This window comes from Vicia villosa, linkage group LG1 (genome assembly GCF_029867415.1).
Source record: "Vicia villosa cultivar HV-30 ecotype Madison, WI linkage group LG1, Vvil1.0, whole genome shotgun sequence".
Taxonomy (NCBI): domain Eukaryota; kingdom Viridiplantae; phylum Streptophyta; class Magnoliopsida; order Fabales; family Fabaceae; genus Vicia; species Vicia villosa.
The window spans coordinates 75,695,494-75,714,120 of NC_081180.1; the positions used below are offsets into that span (position 1 = coordinate 75,695,494).

Genomic DNA, 18,627 nt, shown 5'->3' on the forward strand with positions numbered 1-18,627 from the left:
GGGTGTTGAACCCATGTACCATAGGATCCAACTAAACCACCTTACAACTGCACCATGGCTGGATTTACGTCTTTTGGTCCCCTTAAAAAGTATATAATAGATACTGTTTACGTTTCATTATTACTCTTAGTTTAATTACTATTTTCATTATTATAAAATATTAATATTATTAGTTAATAATTATTAGTTATTAGTTAATATTTATTAGTTAATGTTAACGTTATTAAATAATTAATTTTAACTAATATTAGTTTATAAAATATAAACTAAATTAATTGATTTTAACTAATATTAGTTTATATTAATTTAATTTAATTTATATTTATATTTTATAATTAATACTATTTTAATTTATATTATACTGTTAACATTATTAATTAATATTTGTTTATACAAATTTAATTTAGTTTATATTCTCTAATTAATTTAGTTAATAATTATTAGTTATTAGTTAATATTTATTAGTTAATGTTAACGTTATTAAATAATTAATTTTAACTAATATTAGTTTATAAATATATAAACTAAATTAATTAATTTTAACTAATATTAGTTTATATTAATTTAATTTAATTTATATTTATATTTTATAATTAATACTATTTTAATTTATATTATACTGTTAACATTATTAATTAATATTTGTTTATACAAATTTAATTTAGTTTATATTCTCTAATTAATTTAGTTAATAATTATTAGTTATTAGTTAATATTTATTAGTTAATGTTAACGTTATTAAATAATTAATTTTAACTAATATTAGTTTATAAAATATAAACTAAATTAATTAATTTTAACTAATATTAGTTTATATTAATTTAATTTAATTTAATTTATATTTTATAATTAATACTATTTTAGTTTATATTATACTGTTAACATTATTAATTAATATTTGTTTATACTAATTTAATTTAGTTTATATTTTTTAATTAATATTAATTTTAATTAAATTTAATTTTTATACTAATATTTATATTTAGTTTAATTTACAATTTATAATTAATTTAATTTAAACAATTTATGTTAATATTTATATTTAATTTAATTTACAATTAACGTTATTAATTAATATTAAAAAAATAGTAACAGTAAAATATAAACTAAAATAGTAATAATTATAAAAAAATATAACGTTATTGTTTAAATTAATATAAATTGTTTAAATTAAATTAATTGACTTAAATATAACATTAATAGTAAAATAATATTAAATAAAATAAATTAAATTAAACATAAACATTTAATTAAATTAAACTAATATTAATTAGAAAATATAAATTAAATTAATATAATTAGTTGTATATAATTATTAATTAAATGCAAATAATTAGTTAGATACTATAAGAATAATTAAATGCAAAGACATAACAACTAGTATCTTTCAGCCTAGTGGCCAGGCGCTGCTTATTGATGGGAAAGGGAGTGGGTTCAACTCCCACCTCCAACATATTTTAACATGTTTACTTATATTTACCTTATATTAACCAAAAATAATATAAAATACATGTGGCATTAAAATTAACAAATAAATAAAATTAAAAGCCACCTGGGCATCCACGTCATTAGAAAAAATAAAAAATAAAAAAAATACATGCCACATCAGCTTTTTTGCTGACTAGATATGATGAAGGTAAAAAATGAGAGAATTTTGAAATGTTAGGGAAATTCTTGCAACTTTTTTTTTCGTAGGGGGTTTTTCAAATACACCTCATATGGCAGGGGGGAAAATAGGTATTAACCCTAAAAAAAAATTTCTATTTTTGCTGCTCAAAGTTGGTAATATCTCCCTTTTTGTCAAGAAATTTGGTTATAGGGAAAAATTCATAAACATTTATTCTTGATCATTCCAAATAAAAATAGTTTTATTTGGTAGAGTTAAACCGTTTTTGAGGTTGTGTAAGACGGAACTCTGGGTCTCAAAACTTTTACGATTAAATCGTAATTAAATAAGAACTCATAAATATTTTTCACTATTAAAATGAGATTAAATAAACCCTCTAATTATTTTGTCATTGTTCAACCATGACTGATCTTTCCGGAACCTTTTAAAAATTGAGACAGTCCTAGTTAGAGTGTCCAACCAATTTTGGCTCTTCTAATTAGGGTATAGCTGACAAGTCTTGACTTCTTGGCATCTTCTAAAATTCCAAGAGGATTAGTTGTTGCACAACAGCACAAGTCTGATAAAAGTGACTCAAATGGTGGTTCAGATCTTTATGTTTAGAATACTCTAATACTGTTATGCTTCAACTTCATTTACACTCACATGAGAGCAGAGCAGAGGATCATTGCTTGGGTAAGCATCCCTTGATGCCTAAGATTTGCATTGCTTTTACCTAAAGCATCACTAAACAATTGAAGCATCATATTAATTCTTATTCTCAAAGTGTAAGAAAAGCTACCAAATATTGCATTATGTTGAAATGAGTTAAATGTGTTTCTCATCTCTATAAACTAAGAATTTATTCAAACACAAAAATTCAATAAAATCCCTTCATCTCTATTTGTGACTATCCATGTTGAGCAAGCAATCACAAAACAAATTCAATCATGAATACTCCAAAAACTATGTGCTGTACATTATCAACTCAATCTATAGAATCTTATGCACATGTGCTTCCTTTCTAACCATTGGATGACCGGAATATCCGTTTGATAATGGCAACTTTAGGTGTAACTACTTTGTGTGAGATAACTTTACCAACATGTCTAGTTGATGATATTCTAAAAGTAAGTATCACTTTCTTTTCCAATACATTCACCACTATGGACTCAGTTTCTGCTGAAAAATCAAAGATAGGAGAGCATTGTATTAGAAGCTTACAAAAGAAATAGTAACATCAACACCATCACAGTGTCTAACTTGACTCATCAATAATTGATTACTCAACCACAATTCTATGACACTTCATTCTGTTCTACTACTTCCAACTCTATTCCAACCTATTCCATTAATCCAAACAAGTTCTATATGTACTAGCACTTGGCCCTATAATATTCCTCTGACTTGCAGCCAAAAACACATGCAAAAGTCATTATATAATAAAGTGGCAACAAAAACAAAAACACTAAGGACCACTGCTCTTTTCCCCCTCTCTTCTTTAACCTCTTCTTGCAAACAAAGCAAATAGAGGAAATGAAATTGGATTTAACTAAAGGATTTTTCCTATAGAACATTCATTAAAACCAATCAACAATTTCACAGTAATGTTCAAAACATTTAGCCATACAATATTTCAACAAAATCAAATGATAACTTTACATGAAGGAATTTTAACAAACAAGCTTACCATTCATTTTTGTAATAATATCAGAAACTCTCTTCTGGCAGTTCTCACATTTCATATCCGCAGAAAGAACAACCTCTTGCACCTGTTCTCACAGTTCATAATTTGAAAATCTATACTCACTTCAAAACTTCAAAACTCAAAACAAAGTACTAAAAGGTTCAATTCAAAGCTACACATACCAGTGGCAAGGACAAAGACTCCAAAGATGCAAGACTAGAAAGAGGAAAACTCTTTGAGACTTTTATACCAGCTGCTGATTTCTGAACCTCCCTTCTTTTAGAACAGTCTTTAAAAGCCATACTTCTTGAAGAAATTTCTATGTTCTTTTTTTTTACTGAGTTTGCAAGTTGAGTCTCATCTTGAGTTGATAGAACAATTTCATCACTTGTTGGTGCCTGGTGGGGTTGGCAGAAAAATGAGAATTGCAATAAAAGTGAAAATGGCTTTTTTGTTTTATGATGAGTATGTTAAGATGGCCCCACATAGTGACACAGTGTTTGATTGTTTTTTTCTTCACAAGAATGATTCAAAGTGAGTAATTCAACACAGTAGTAATTATTAGTATTATTGTTATCTAGAAAATTAATACTAATAGCATTGGATCCATTGATTCATCCACTAGTGTAAGTCATGGGGTGTGTATGTAACTAAAGTCAAAGAATTGGCTCTATCTAGTAGTGGTCCATTTCACTGACAGTATGCATTTATTGAAATTCTAAGTATTCTACCTTCAAAAGTCAGTTTTCAACTTCACCACGGCGAAATACAATGCTTTTTCTATGTATGAATACCAAACACACACTCCTGTTCATACTGTTTTTTATTTTTAACATGTTTATGGATCATATTAAGTTGTTTTGTATTTCATTCTAACTTAAAAACAACTATGTTAAAGCATTAAGAAAAAAAATTCATCGCTAATATTGTCAAAACATGAAAATGAGATATCATAACAATCACTTTAGTAGTATAGATATTTACAAAAATCATTTGCAGGTTAAAATTGAAAATTTTGAAAACTCCTTAAAATTAACAAAAAGGTGAGTTGAGAATTTCCCTCATTAATATGTATAAATTATAGGTCTAAATCACAACACATTAAAAATTTAGTATAATCTTAGAACTACTTAAAATCTTATAAGCTAAGAGTATATGTTCGGTAAGTCAGATTTCTGAAAATATAATTTATAACGTACGGTTTATAAGCTCAAATAATAATTTAGACGTATTTGGTAACGGTCTTTTCATCATAAATTTATAGTTTATTTTGCTTATAAATAATGTTTTAACCTATAGCTTATCATTTTCTTCCTTTTTTTTATCTTAATTTTTTAAAAAAAAATCACTTTTATTCTTTATAATTTATTTTAATTTAAAATGAAATAATTATATATTAAATATCTTTTATGTCATTTTAAATTTATATCTTAATTGAACCACTAATTTTATCAAACACTTCAACTAACTTATCAGTTAACTTATCAGTCAACCACTATTTTTATCAACCATACCATAAGTAGAACTGAAACAAATAAGTTGTAATAATTTCAACATATTTTTTTTTCCTTAAAATTTCAAAAACTCTTTGAAGATAGAGATCACAAATGACATGATATGAATATAGTAATATAATATCTCATATTTACGATTTTTAAAAAAAATCTTATATTTAAATTTATGCTTGTGTGCACATTAATCTTTGTATTTATATTTGAATTTTACAGATATCTAAGCACTCATATCTATACCGTATCTATTACCTTCATTTCTTAAAATAAAATTAACTAATTATAAAATATGTTATTTTAAGTTCTCAACCATATTTAAAATTTTTCAAAGATTTTATTGTTAAATTAGAAAACAAACAAATATTTATATTAAAATAAGTAAAAAATTAACCATGATTTATTTTTAATAATATATATATATATATATATATATATATATATATATATATATATATATATATATATATATATATATATATAATATGTTATATTTGTGGATACCTTAAATCAAGCGCCTTCACCCAAGAAGTGTGTCGCCTGAGCGATGATCGGACATCCGTTCAGAGGAAACTTTGACGTGTAGGTCAAGAAGAAACGAGTCATCATTAACTCCTAAAATATAGATAGTCAGTAATCCCTTTGTAGAAGGGGGGATCAGTTGACGCCATTAATGGTGATTCAAACCCTAGGTCCAAGCGTCCTCTATAAAATATATCTCCTCTCAATGAGAGGACAAGGCTCAAGTAATACTCATTCTCTACATCTCAATGAGCACTGCGCTAACTGTCATCTAAAGTACACTATCACCAGTGGTTACATGCTTGCTCCCAAGCATCAACGGTCATCAGCAGAGCCTCTCACCTCACGTAAGCATGTCTCATAATCTCCCTCAATATCCCACTGCACAGAGCTTGTCACCGATGTGGGCAAGTCCTCACTACCAAAATGTGTTATAAATCTATTAAGACATCTGAGTCTCGCTGTCCCTTTAGGGGGAACATGCACACTTGTACTTTTTGACCAGTACAGTGGCGTCCATCGTGGAGCTCCGATAAAACTAACATGGGACCGCAACTTCTTTTATCAACATCATCCTTCCTACTGTTACTCTTTACTCATACATTTAGCCACCTTCAACTATGATTAATAGGAGAGCTTCACCCCAACGCTAGAAGGCACTAGCGGTTGCGGTGATGCCGACGCCCTGGCGGAGACGCGTGTCACCATGGACGAATTATGCCATCATAAATTAATGTTGGAAGATGTGTCATCTAAAGCATCAGACAGCACCAACAAGACCCCAACATCCTGGAGGAAATGGAATTGTTGGACCCCTAACCACTCTCAAACGAGATATGCGGGGAGCCTGTCTCTAAAGGTTTTAACCCTCTTTTCTTATCTAAGTTTGATGGACACTATGATCCATATAAACACTTTTCCTCCATCTATACGCAGAAGGTCATGATAGGAGCTCTTGACTCTCTAAAATGTAAGCTACTATCTAGCACTTTTAGAGAAGGCGCCCTTCGATGGTATATGGGTTTATTTCATGCCTCCATTAACATTTACCAAGAATTGGTAAATAAGTTAGTATACCAATTCGTTGCCAGCCGCCACAAGAAGATGTTCACTACCAGTATGTTTAACTTACGCCAAGGTCCATTAAAATCGTTGAGGGACTACCTCGTCCGCTTCAACGAGACCACCATTAGGATCGTCCCACAAAATGATTAAAAGCGTAAAATTGGAGAAACATAGAATGAACTTGAGACTTATTTTGTAATGGAAAACTCCATAGAAATTCGTGAAATCGTCTAAAAATAATGCATAATAATGGTGTCCTTCTGAACTAAGAACAAGTGATGTCCAAACATCCCTATGGATAATATCAAAAGGCATTACAATATAAGATAAAGAATTAGAAAAAGGTAATTTTAATTGTTTCTCAAGTGGACAAGAATGAAAAAAGAAATTGTCTTGAAATTATTACATATAAGAAAATTGTTCAGGTGTAGAGAATTTAAGACATATGCTTCCGAATGGCCTAAATGGTGTGCCATATTTCATTAGTCTATTGTGATAATCTCAACGCCGCATACTTGTCTGACAATCCAGTCCAACATTAACGCAACAAACACATCAGAATGGATATACATTTTGTGCAAAAACAAGTTGCTCTCGGTTAGGTGCGCGTATTATACGTTTCTTCTCGCTATCAAGTTGTCAATATTTTCACGAATGGTCTTTCGCTACAACTTTTTGACGACTTTAAGGTTAGTCTCAACATTCGTCCACCTCTTGTTTCGACTACGAGGGTGTATTATGTAACACCCGATATTTAATTAAATACTTTCAAATTATTTTGAATTTAATTGTTGAATTTATGGAGTGTTGATAATTGTTGACATGTGTTGTTATGATTAATTAGTCGATTAATTAATTGATTAAGTTGTAGAAATAGTATTGAAGAAATATTAGATTTATTATATGGACTTAATTAAGTGATGGTGGTAGTAAAAGGTGGAGTGTGAATGTTAGGCCCAATAGATTTAATGAAATTAGGTTAAGATAAAAATTAGGTTAATTAGAAGGGAAAAAGTCTTGGGGAATTGGTCACGAGAAGTTGCAGAGAAGAGAGAAAATAGGAGAGAAACTCATTCACGTTTTTCTTGCAGCAGCCTCACTAAATCGAAGATCCCCGATTCATTAATCGTTGGATCGCGGTCAAATTTTGAGGGTAGGTTCGCAACACCTATATCTAACTTTTGACCGTTGGGATCTTCAAAATAAGGTCTGAGTTGTGAGATATCATCATCGCATTGTAGCTGCATATTTGGGAAAATTTTCAGCTTTTGATTCTGATTAAAAGAGGCAAGGGTTGGAAGTTAAGGCTAGAAGGCTTCGATCGGTAGAATTATAGAGCAATCTCCAATCCAAGGTAAGGGTGAGATTCTTGCTCTATAAACGGGGATATGATGGAATGTATGTGGGGTTGAGTTATAATTTTATCGTTGTATTTGGTATTATTTGGTGTTTGTTATTTTGTGATTTTCTGAAAAATTATATATGCACTGTAATTGTGTGTAGAATATTGATTAATGGTGTTGGTTTGTGATTTGGTGGATATATTGATTAACTGTGTTGGTTGATAATCGAGTGAATGAATCTTTCCTGGAAAAAATGTGATTGTTTAATTGAATAGAAATTATAATCGATGATGTTTTGTGATTGGAAAATAATCTGTGTTGTTAGTGAGGATGTGATAATAATTTTATGAGATTGAAAACTGATATCATAATAAAAAATTGACTCTGAGGAGAAGAAGGAAAATTTCTTAAGGACGGGTGTCCCTACTGTTTCTATACACTATTGTTTACTTAATTAATTAGTAATATGTACTGAGCCTTATAATTAACTTTAATAAGTATCTGTTAGATTAATTTAAGAGCTTAAGATCAATTAAGTGAATAAGTAGAAATAGCAAATGATAATTGGTAACAGTAGAATATAATTCTGGTGATGTTTAATAGAGCAATTTGATAACAGCAAGTTAGTATTTAGCATAATAATTTTGTGAAGCAGTAGAGTAATAAATTAGCAACATACCAGTGACATAAAATAAACAAATAATTAGTGAATAGAGAATAAATAAATGGTAGACCAGGACTAAGTTAATTGAGTAGAATAAATTAGGCGTTACATATTAATTGTTGATAAAGTTTTTTAATAACTCTGCTTTTTCGTTATAATTATGGAATAATTTATCGGATAGAATTTGGGTGTTAGATATTAGACTATGTAAATATATAAAGGATATTATTAGAGTTTATTGTAAATAAGTAGTCAATATAGAAAGGAATATTATGGATTAATTATTGAGAATTATCAAGGCCGGTCCAATCAAATCGGAGGCACCCTTCTAATTTTAAAAAAGATCTATTTTTTTAAATATAATTATTATAATTTTGATTAATCTCATTTTTTTAAGGGTTAAATATACAACCCCCTGTAATATTTAGGGTATTTGATTTTAGCCCCTAATAAAGTTTTTTTTTAAAAAACCCCTTGCAATTTATAGACTTTTCCAACATGAATTTTTTTGTTGACAGCGTGGCATTTATTTTTATTTTTTAAATCCACATGGACTTTTTAAATTAAATCTTTTTTTAAAATTTTAAATTATGTTTTATATTTTATTAACTTTAATTATTTATATTTTTTCAATAATTATTAAAAAATGTCTTAAAGGGTTTAAAACCCTTCATATATTCAAGAAGCCCACTAACTAAGACTTTTGAACATAGAGAGTAAAAGATGTATATAAACACCTTCAGGTGTTGTAACATTTTCGATGTGGGACTCAAAATTTCACATTAAAACACTCAAACACCAACATAGCAGACCCACAATGAAACAACACTAACAGAGCTTGTTCTTATGTAAGTACTCCATGAAAAACAAGCTGGACCGTGAATAAAGTAATGCATATGCTTAACTGCATGTAAAATTAAACACACAAAACCATTCTTTCATAATGCATGAAAAGGATAGCAAACAAAAGTTTCAGGAAGCAAGCATTAAAACTTCATAAAGTATTCTAAATGGATTAACATTCGGGAAACAAGAATTGCAATTTTCATATGGATTAACATTAAACCATTGCAAGTTTTCTATCTGGTGTGAGATTTTTGGTGGCTGTGGAGTTGATGTCAATGTCGTAGACGGTGGGTTCACGTAGTTTCCATCTGCTTCCACTACAATGAGCTTGTGATTCTACCATAAGAGAATTTATGGAGTGATGTTAATTGATGAAAGAAGAGGTTTGTATTGTTTCTCTGTCAATGTCGAAAAAATTGAAATTCAGAAAATCAGTCACGAAAAAGATTGATGACAATGACATAATTAGCGACTAAAATTTCATCATGTTTATCATCTTTGTGCATTCAAACCAAGATGTTAAAGTACCATACTTCAATGATAAACAAAAGCTACCATTTCTTCGAAGCAAAACAGTAAAGGCATTTGAAAAGTTCTTTAAGACATGGATGCTAAAGTTCCACACCTCAATGATAAACAAAAGCTGAGGATTTGTGCAAGGCCTTCAAAATGTGACTTGGAAATTAGTAGTAGAACTCTGGCAACCGCATTAGCAAAATGCTTTTAACGAGAAATGAATCATCTTCATGTGCTTACAAGGATAAGAGAAAAGGAGATATTACTATGCAATCCATCCATGACAGTTGCTGCATGAGTAGATGGATAGTTATAGCACTTGCAGGAAAACAAGTCCCACATTGAAATTGAAAAGAGAAATGAAAGTGTATATAGTACTCTTTTACTCACCTAATTTAAAATTTGAGTTATTGGACTGTTTTGTAAGTGATATTGGGCTTATGTTTTTAAAGCAACATTTTAATAATTAATTTATTAATATAATGTTGCTTTTAAAGCAAAATTTTAATAATTAATTTATTAATAAAAATAATTTAAGAAAATATAAAAAATTGATAAATAAAAATAATTTAAGAAAATTAAAAAAAAAATTAATTAAAAAAGTAAAAAAATATTTTAAAAAACAAATAAATAATAAAAAATTAATGAAAAAAATAAACAAATATCACGTGAACTGCCACATATGCGATTAAATAGAATCTTGCGTGCAATGTGGCAGGCAGAGGGGTATCTGAAAATTACGAGGAGTTTTTTAAAAAAAAATAAAACTTTACCAAGGACTAAAAGCAAAACTCGCAAACATTACAAGATTGTTTGTATATTTAACCCATTTTTTAATATATTAGATTTTCATCATAGAATTTTTATAATTTATTAAAATTTTTATAATATTTTTTAATGTTTATTTGATAATAATGTAAAAAAGATTAAAATTTTGAAAATTTAGGGATTCTCCAAAATTTGGAGCTGTGCTGTTAAACCTGCTGATCCTGCATAAGATCGGGCCTGAAAATTATTAAGGTTATATATATATATATATATATATATATATATATATATATATATATATATATATATATATATATATATATATATATATATATATATATATATATATATATATATATATATATATATATAATTAGAAGTTAAATATATAGATATATTATCCTATCACCGTTTACGAATTTTAACAAGTGAAGAATTTGGGAGAGGGGCTTTGAAGAAATAAAATAGATAAAATTTTATTAAATTTTATAATGGTGTTTTTATATAAAATAATAGATGAATGTTTACGGCTAATATATTTAGCTGACATCTAAAATCCAGCAAAAAAACTAGACGTTAATACTTTGATGTGAATCAAGTGATATACTTTTGAGAATCCTAGTTTTCATTTACATAACATTCAAAGGCCTAATTTAGTGATTCAAATTTCAAACTAGTAAAATATTTGTGCTTTCGCACGGATAAATTTATTTGATATTATATTAAATGTGTTTAAACACATGTAAATTTGAAATGAGTGATTTAATTATAAATGAATAATAATTATATATCCTCAATTATATTAAAATAATCATATATAAAATGACTTGTGAGATGGAGAAAAAAATGAAAATTTAACATTTCAAAATAAATTTTTTATTTCAAATAATGGTAGTTGTTGATTAAAATAAAATAGATATTGTGCGGATAATGACCCATGAGATAAAAAATTATTTGATGCGATATAAAATGTATTTAGATACAAATGCAAAATTTAAAATGATTTACTTAATAAAACATTTTTAAAAAATTAATATTTAAAAATAAGGATTTTGTCTCTCAAATTAAGGCAATGATTGATTAAAATAAAATAGATATTATGTTGATAGTGACCCGTGAGATAAATAATTTTTTTAATTTTATTAAAATAAAAAACAAATTATTAGTATTTTTAGTGATTAAAAATAAATAAATAAAATTAAAATGAAAGTGAGAAAAAAATGTAAGAGAGATTTGAAAATGATTGCAATGCAAAAGAGGAGAAAAGATAAAGTTTTAGAATGTTTGGTATGATGAATTAATTGGTACATTTGTGAATTACCCATTAGTCTTTTATATAGTGTGAATATTTTAAATAGAAAGGATAAAATAGAAAGGTTATGCAATTGTTTTTTTTATATATAAATAATAGAATTGCTAGAATTTTTTTTTTTTTTTGATAAGCAACATTGTATTCCATAATGAGTACTAGGGGTACTCAATCTCAAATACAACAAGGAAAACAACAAAAAGGATCGAAGTCCAGAGAATATTTACACTACTCATAAAATTTACAATTCAAACGGTTCACTCCAATTTGAAGCCACCATCAAAAAAATATCTTAATTTTGATTACAATGTCTTTCACATCTTCTTCCTCATTGTTGAAAATTTTGTCATTTCTTGCCTTTCATATGCACCAAATTGTAGCCAACCAAACAACTCCCTCTCTTCCTCTTGACACTCTCCCCTTCAACCAAATTGCTAGAATGCTTGATATGATAAATTAATTAGTACATTTGTGAATTACCCATTAGTCTTTTATTAAGTGTAAATATTTTGAATAGAAATGATAAAATAGGAAGAGCAGGAATTGTTTCTTTATATATATATATATATATATATATATATATATATATATATATATATATATATATATATATATATATATATATATATATATATATATATATATATATATATATATATATATATATATATATATATATATATATATATATATATATATATATATATATATATATATATATATATATATATATATATATATATATATATAATAGACGATGTTGATCATCTCTTTCGTGCAATCTTATGTGTGACATAAGTTCTCTGTTTTTATTTATTTTATTTATTAATTTTAATGAGTAGATAACTCCCTCATGAACCTTTTTGAATTGATTTGAACTATGTATTTATAAGTCCAACTTTATAAATTTGAACGTCAATTATTATTTAATTATCTTTGTGTACAATGTTTTTATCTTCTCGTCAATTATGAAATGAAATTAGATTATAAATTTCTACCGGTAAATAAATTTTAATTCCAATAATTATTTGTTAGGTGATTGATTTAGGAATATTGAATTATCGATTCTTGATATTAGATTTCATTCATGTTTTAGATAATAATACTCTGTCTAAAAAATTAAGGTTTATCGTTCCATCCTCCTGTGAGTGTGATCGAGAGAGTTGAAACTATTTGATGCCAGAACTGATCCTCAAATCGGATTAATTTGTCCAGCAGATCGAATATCGTTAAATTTTAATTCCTTGTGTCGAAAAGCTTAGCCTATCGAGTAGTATGTAGTTGTCGAACTGTCGAAGCAATTAACTTCACACAGTATTTCGACTTGGGTCTAAAATAGGTATTTTGGGCATTTATGTTTTGGGTTTTGATTTAGGGAGAAAGCAAACCCAAAACTAGAAATAGATGGAGTAACCCCTATTTTGTAATAAGTTGAGTATTCATATAATTTGTAGTTGCATCATGTTTTCCACAGTTTGTGGACAGAAAGAAACTCTTCAAAAAATCATCATCTTCTTCCTTTAAATTTTTGTAAACCCTAGCCCTTTTCTTTCTAAAATTTCTTTCTTGTTTCCTTCATTGTCATTGTGTAGCGATAAGGAATTACTCAAAGGTTTGAGTTTAATTCCAACATCTAGTATCTAGATCTCCGGTTGAATGATTCAAGGAAAGAAAATCACGATGGCAATGAATCATCTGAATGAGCATTTTCCGAAGAGTCTTTAAATTCTGAAAGTAGATAACTATGATAATTGATGCAAGCAAATGAAGGTTGTGTTCTGCTGTCAAGATTTTTGGGATCTTGTGAAAGAAGGGTTAGAACTGCTTGCAGAAGATGCGACATATGAACAAGAAGCCGCACACAAAGAATTGAAGAAGAAGAAGAATTATGAAGTTCTCTTTATAATTCATCAATGTTTGAGTCTAGATAATTTTGAAAAGGTTAGTGATGTTGAATCTACAAAAGAAGCTTGGGAGATTCTTGAAAAGTCTTTTGGTGGAGGAGAAAAGGTGAAAGAGGTGAGGTTACACACTCACTAAAGAACATATGAATTGCTTCAGATAGAAGAAAGTGAAAGCATAACTGATTTCTTCATTAGGGTTACGAAATTGGTGAATCAAATTAAGGTATATGGAGAAGTGTTGACATCAAGATTAATTGTTGCAAAGATCTTGAGATCTTTGTCTCCTAAGTTCGACCACATAGTGGTAGCCATAGAAGAGTAGAAAGATTTGTCGAAATTGACGAAAGAATAGCTTCAAGGGACGCTTGAATCTCATGAACAAAGAATGGTTGAAAGAGTTGTAGGCAAAATTAAGAGTGATGTGGCACTATAGACTCAATCAGAAAAAGAAAAGAAAGGTAAAGGAAGTTGGAATGGCAACAAAGGCAGAGGAGGCTACAACAATTTGACTGATCGAAATTAGAAAAAAGGAAGCTGGTCGAATCAGAGAAAGCCCGCATACCAAAGCAACCAAATAGGCGGTGCTCTAGGTAGAGGAAGAGGAAGTGGTCGAAAGCCTGACAAAAGTCACATTCAGTGTTTCAATTGTCATAAGTATGGTCATTATTCTAGTGATTGTCCAAAAAAGCATAAGAATAAAAAAAGTGATGCAAAGTTTGCAAAACATGAAGAAGAAGAAGAAGAGATGACGTTAATGGTAACAACAATAGATGAAGAGAGATTCAAGGACCAATGGTACTTGGACTCATGATGCTCATCACATTTTTTTGGAAGAAAAGATTGGTTTGTTAACATAAAGCCCTCAATGAAGAACATGGTGAAATTCACAAATAACAATACTCTAGCAGCTGAAGATATTGGAGATGTTATGATAATGAGGAAAGATGGCAAGAGGTAAGTAATTTACAATGTGTTGTACATACCAGGCATGAAGAGCAACTTGCTCAGTATAGGAAAGTTGGTCGAAAAGAACTATAAAGTGTTGATCAAAGACAAGACGATGAGAGTCGTTGACGCAAGTGGAAGGTTAATCTTGAAGGCTCCTATGTCTCAGAATAGAACCTTCAAGATTAAACTCAATGTGATGGAGCATAAGTGACTTGCGAATGCAGCTAATTGAGATGAATAAACATGGCATTATCGACTAGGCCATCTCAACTTCAGGGTTATCAGAGATCGACATTCCGAGAGAAGTGTGTGAAGAGTGTGTGCAGGTAAAGCAACACAAAAGTAGCTCTAACAAGGAAGTAAGAATCAAGTCAAAGGCAATTCTTGAAGTCATATACTCTGATGTATGTGGTTCAATTCAGATGGATTTGAATGGAGGTAATAAATACTTTGTCACATTCATAAATGTTTTTAGTAGAAAATTCTGGACTTACCTGATCAAGAAGAAATGTGATGTGATTAAGGTACTTGCCAAGTTTAAATATATGGTTGAAAGGCAAAGTGGGCGAAAGCTCAATATTTTAAGAACTGATGGTGGAGGAGAATATATGTCGAAAGACTTTGAGACTTCGACATGTTATTTTAGAAAGAAGGGATTGTGCAAGAGGTGGTGCCACCCTACACTCCACAATATAATGGAGCTGCATAAAGGAAGAATCAAACCATCATGAATATGGTGAGAAGTATGTTGAAAGGCAAGCATTTACCTAAAGAGTTTTTGGGTGAAGGTGTGTCGAATGCAACATATATATTGAATAGATGTTCGACAAAGAAGCTAGAAGGAATTACGCCAGAAGAATGTTGGTCTGGTGTGAAGCCTAGCTTGAGTCATCTGAAGGTATTTGGATCTATAGCACATAGACATGTGCCAGATAAGTTGAGAAGAAAACTTGATGACAAGTCAAGTCAAATGATCCTAATAGCATATCATTCGATTGGAGGATACAAGTTGTTCGACCCAGTGAATAAGCAAGTAGTGATTAGCAGGGACATGATCATAAATGAGCTTAAAGAATGGGATTGGACTAAGAATGTCAAGAAGGAATAAGTGAGAATATTTTGTGAAGAACCTGTCATTAAAGTCAAAAGAGAAGAAGTTCGACAAGAGGAAGTCATAGGTGATGCAAGTCCAAGCAGACCTCAAGGACTAGACACATGTCTGCAAGGTTGCAAGAATGTGTGATTACATCAGATAATGTGGTCAATGATGACAGTGAGCTGGTACATTACGCTTTCTACGCTGATATCAAACCCGTCAATGCAGTTGAGGCATTGAAGGATTTGAAGTGGATGAATGCAATGAATGAGGAGCTGAAGTCCATCAAAGACAACAACACTTGGTCACTTATCGAATTACCTCAAGACAAGAAGGCAATTGATGTGAAGTGGGTATACAAGGTGAAGTGTAATCCCAAAGGGGAAGTGACTCGACACAAGGGAAGGCTTATGGTGAAAGGATTTCTTCAGAATGAAGGGACCGACTTCGATGAAGTTTTTACACCCATTACCAAGATCGAAACAATCTGGTTGGTGGTCTGGAAAGCAATAACAATTGGAAAATGTGTCAGATGGATGCTAAATGTGCATTCCTGAATGACACCTTAGATGAATAAGTCTATGTTTTACAACCAATTGATTTTGTGAAACATGGCAAAGAGAAAAAGGTGTACAAACTACATAAAGCCTTGTATGGACTTAAGCAAGCTCCAAGAGCTTGGAATAAGAAGATCGACAATTTTTTAAGGGGGGAGGAATATGTGAAGTGCATAACTGAGCATGGAGTATATGTAAGAAGAAGCAAGCGTTAATTGCTTATTCTATGTCTCTATGACTTGTTGATAACAGGTAGCTGCAAGAAAGAGATCAAAGATTTCAAAGGTGATATTAGCAAGGAGTTCGAAATGTCTGATCTGGGCGAAATTTCATATTTCCTTGGCATTGAATTCTACAAGAGTAGTAGAGGGTTAATGATGCATCAAAGAAGATATGTAAACGAAATTCTCAAGAGACTTGAGATGGAAGAATGAAACTCAACATCGACATCTGCAGAACCAAGACTGCAACAGCCGAAAGAATCAGATGAAGAAGATGTCAACCCAACCCACTACATAAGACTTATTGGGTCATAACGATACCTTTGTCACACAAGGATTAATCTAACATACAGTGTAGGTATGATTAGTAAATTCATGCAAAAGCAAAAGGTATCACATCTAGCAGCAACGAAGACGATACTAAGGTATCTGAAAGAAACTCTCGACTATGACATTCTATTTCCTGCAGCTGATGAAGGAAAATAATGTAAATTAGTGGGTTACACTGACTCAAGTTAGTGTAGTGATGTTAAGGATCAAAAATTCACAACTGATTATGTGTTTATGCTAGGTGGAGCATCAGTTGCTTGGAGTTCGAGAAAAGAACCAGTAGTGGCACTATCGTCGTGTGAAGCAGAGAACATATCTGCTTCTCTTTGTGCATGTCAAGCAACATGATGGTGAATATGGTAGAAGATATTACAACAGAAGATCATGGAGCAATTACCATGAATATCGACACCATGTCAGCTATCAATTCGGCGAAGAATCTGATATCACATGAACCAAGCAAACACATCGAAATGAGGGACCATTATCTTCGAGAGCTGGTAGCTAAAGGGAAGGATAATCTGGAACACAGCAGAATTGAGAATCAAATTGTAGACATAATGACAAAAGGAGTACATGTCGAAGTGTTCAGAAAACTAAGAGCTATGATGAATGTAGATAGCTTAGACATAGTGAATTAGGTGGTGTCGAAAAGCTTAGTCTGTCGAGTTGTATGTAGTTGTTGAAGTGTCGAAGCAGTTAGCTTCACACAGTATTTCGACTTGAGTCTAAAATAGGTATTTTGGGCTTTTATGTGTTGGGCTTTGACTTAGGAAGAAAGCAAACCTAAAACTATAAATAGAGAGAGTAACCCCTATTTTGTAATAAGTTGAGTATTTACAGAATTTGCAGTTGCAAGCGAATAAGAGGTTTTTCACAATCATCATCTTCTTCCTTTAAATTTTTATAAACCTTAACCATTTTTTCCCCAAACTTTCTTTCTTGTTTTCTTCATTGTCATTGTGAAGTGATAAAGAACTGTTCAAAGGTTTGAATTTAATTCCAACAAATATTAGTGGTGAAAAAAATTGATTTTAATAATTTACTATAATAATAAAATATTCTCTTTTAATAGTTAGGACATTTTGTGAAAAGATAGTAAAAGTAAGAGAAATGTTATGATTACACCAAAAAGCTATACCACACCGTATATACATACAGCTACATACACTTTTGTTAATTTTTTATAGTTTTTTTTGTCTTAATTTTTGTGTTAGAGTTAAAATATTTTTAAAAAATTAAGATGTAAATACGGTGTAGATACTATTCAGTGTATATATAGCACACCTCTAAAAGTAAAAGAGGGATTCATAGTCAGGGCCGGTCCTGGGCCCGGGCAAGCAGGCCCATAGCCCAGGGCCTCAGAAAAATGGGGGCCTCATTTGGGGGGTGTGATTAAAATTTATAATACTGAAATAATAAAATATATCTTCGTCAGCGAAAATAGCAAACATCTTTGTAGCTGTAGCCCAGTGGTTTAACCACCTTTATTGGAAATATAGTGTTTGCAGTTCGATTCTTGATGGCTTACAAATAATACTTCAATTTTTCTCTAAATTTCAATGATTACTATTTTATAATTAACATTTATTAAATTTTAATTATATAATTATTTAAAATTTATAATAAGAATTGAAATCAAATTTTAATTTTTTTATTTATTGTAATCTTTATAATTTTATTTTAATTATTTCGAGTTTAATTTTTATGCATTTTTTGCGTAAAACTTTTTAATGC

The 18,627-nt window shown here is 29.7% G+C and overlaps 1 protein-coding gene across 2 annotated transcripts; it reads right to left on the minus strand.

The window, feature by feature from the left end:
• Window positions 1-2,359: 2,359 nt before the first annotated feature.
• On the minus strand, window positions 2,360-3,730 carry LOC131609864 (uncharacterized). 2 transcript variants are annotated; one of them, XM_058881687.1, is made up of 3 exons: window positions 3,476-3,730; window positions 3,297-3,378; window positions 2,360-2,785 (listed from the first exon to the last, which is right to left on the minus strand). In XM_058881687.1, exons 1-3 carry the CDS (start codon window positions 3,593-3,595, stop codon window positions 2,631-2,633), a joined length of 357 nt encoding a protein of 118 aa, XP_058737670.1. In that variant the 5' UTR covers window positions 3,596-3,730; the 3' UTR covers window positions 2,360-2,630. The 2 variants fall into 2 exon arrangements, with proteins under 2 accessions (XP_058737670.1, XP_058737665.1); XM_058881682.1 differs by having other exon boundaries at window positions 2,360-2,788; window positions 3,476-3,729.
• Between the last annotated feature and the right edge of the window lie 14,897 nt (window positions 3,731-18,627).

What these genes read in the sequence shown, in the direction of transcription:
- LOC131609864 (XM_058881682.1), bottom strand. Translation starts at nt 3,595, where the DNA reads ATGGCTTTTAAAGACTGTTCTAAAAGAAGGGAGGTTCAGAAATCAGCA. An exon ending in AGTCTTTGTCCTTGCCACTG is followed by an intron (nt 3,379 to 3,475) that starts GTATGTGTAGCT and finishes CTGTGAGAACAG; the next exon opens with GTGCAAGAGGTTGTTCTTTC. An exon ending in TATTATTACAAAAATGAATG is followed by an intron (nt 2,789 to 3,296) that starts GTAAGCTTGTTT and finishes TTGATTTTTCAG; the next exon opens with CAGAAACTGAGTCCATAGTG.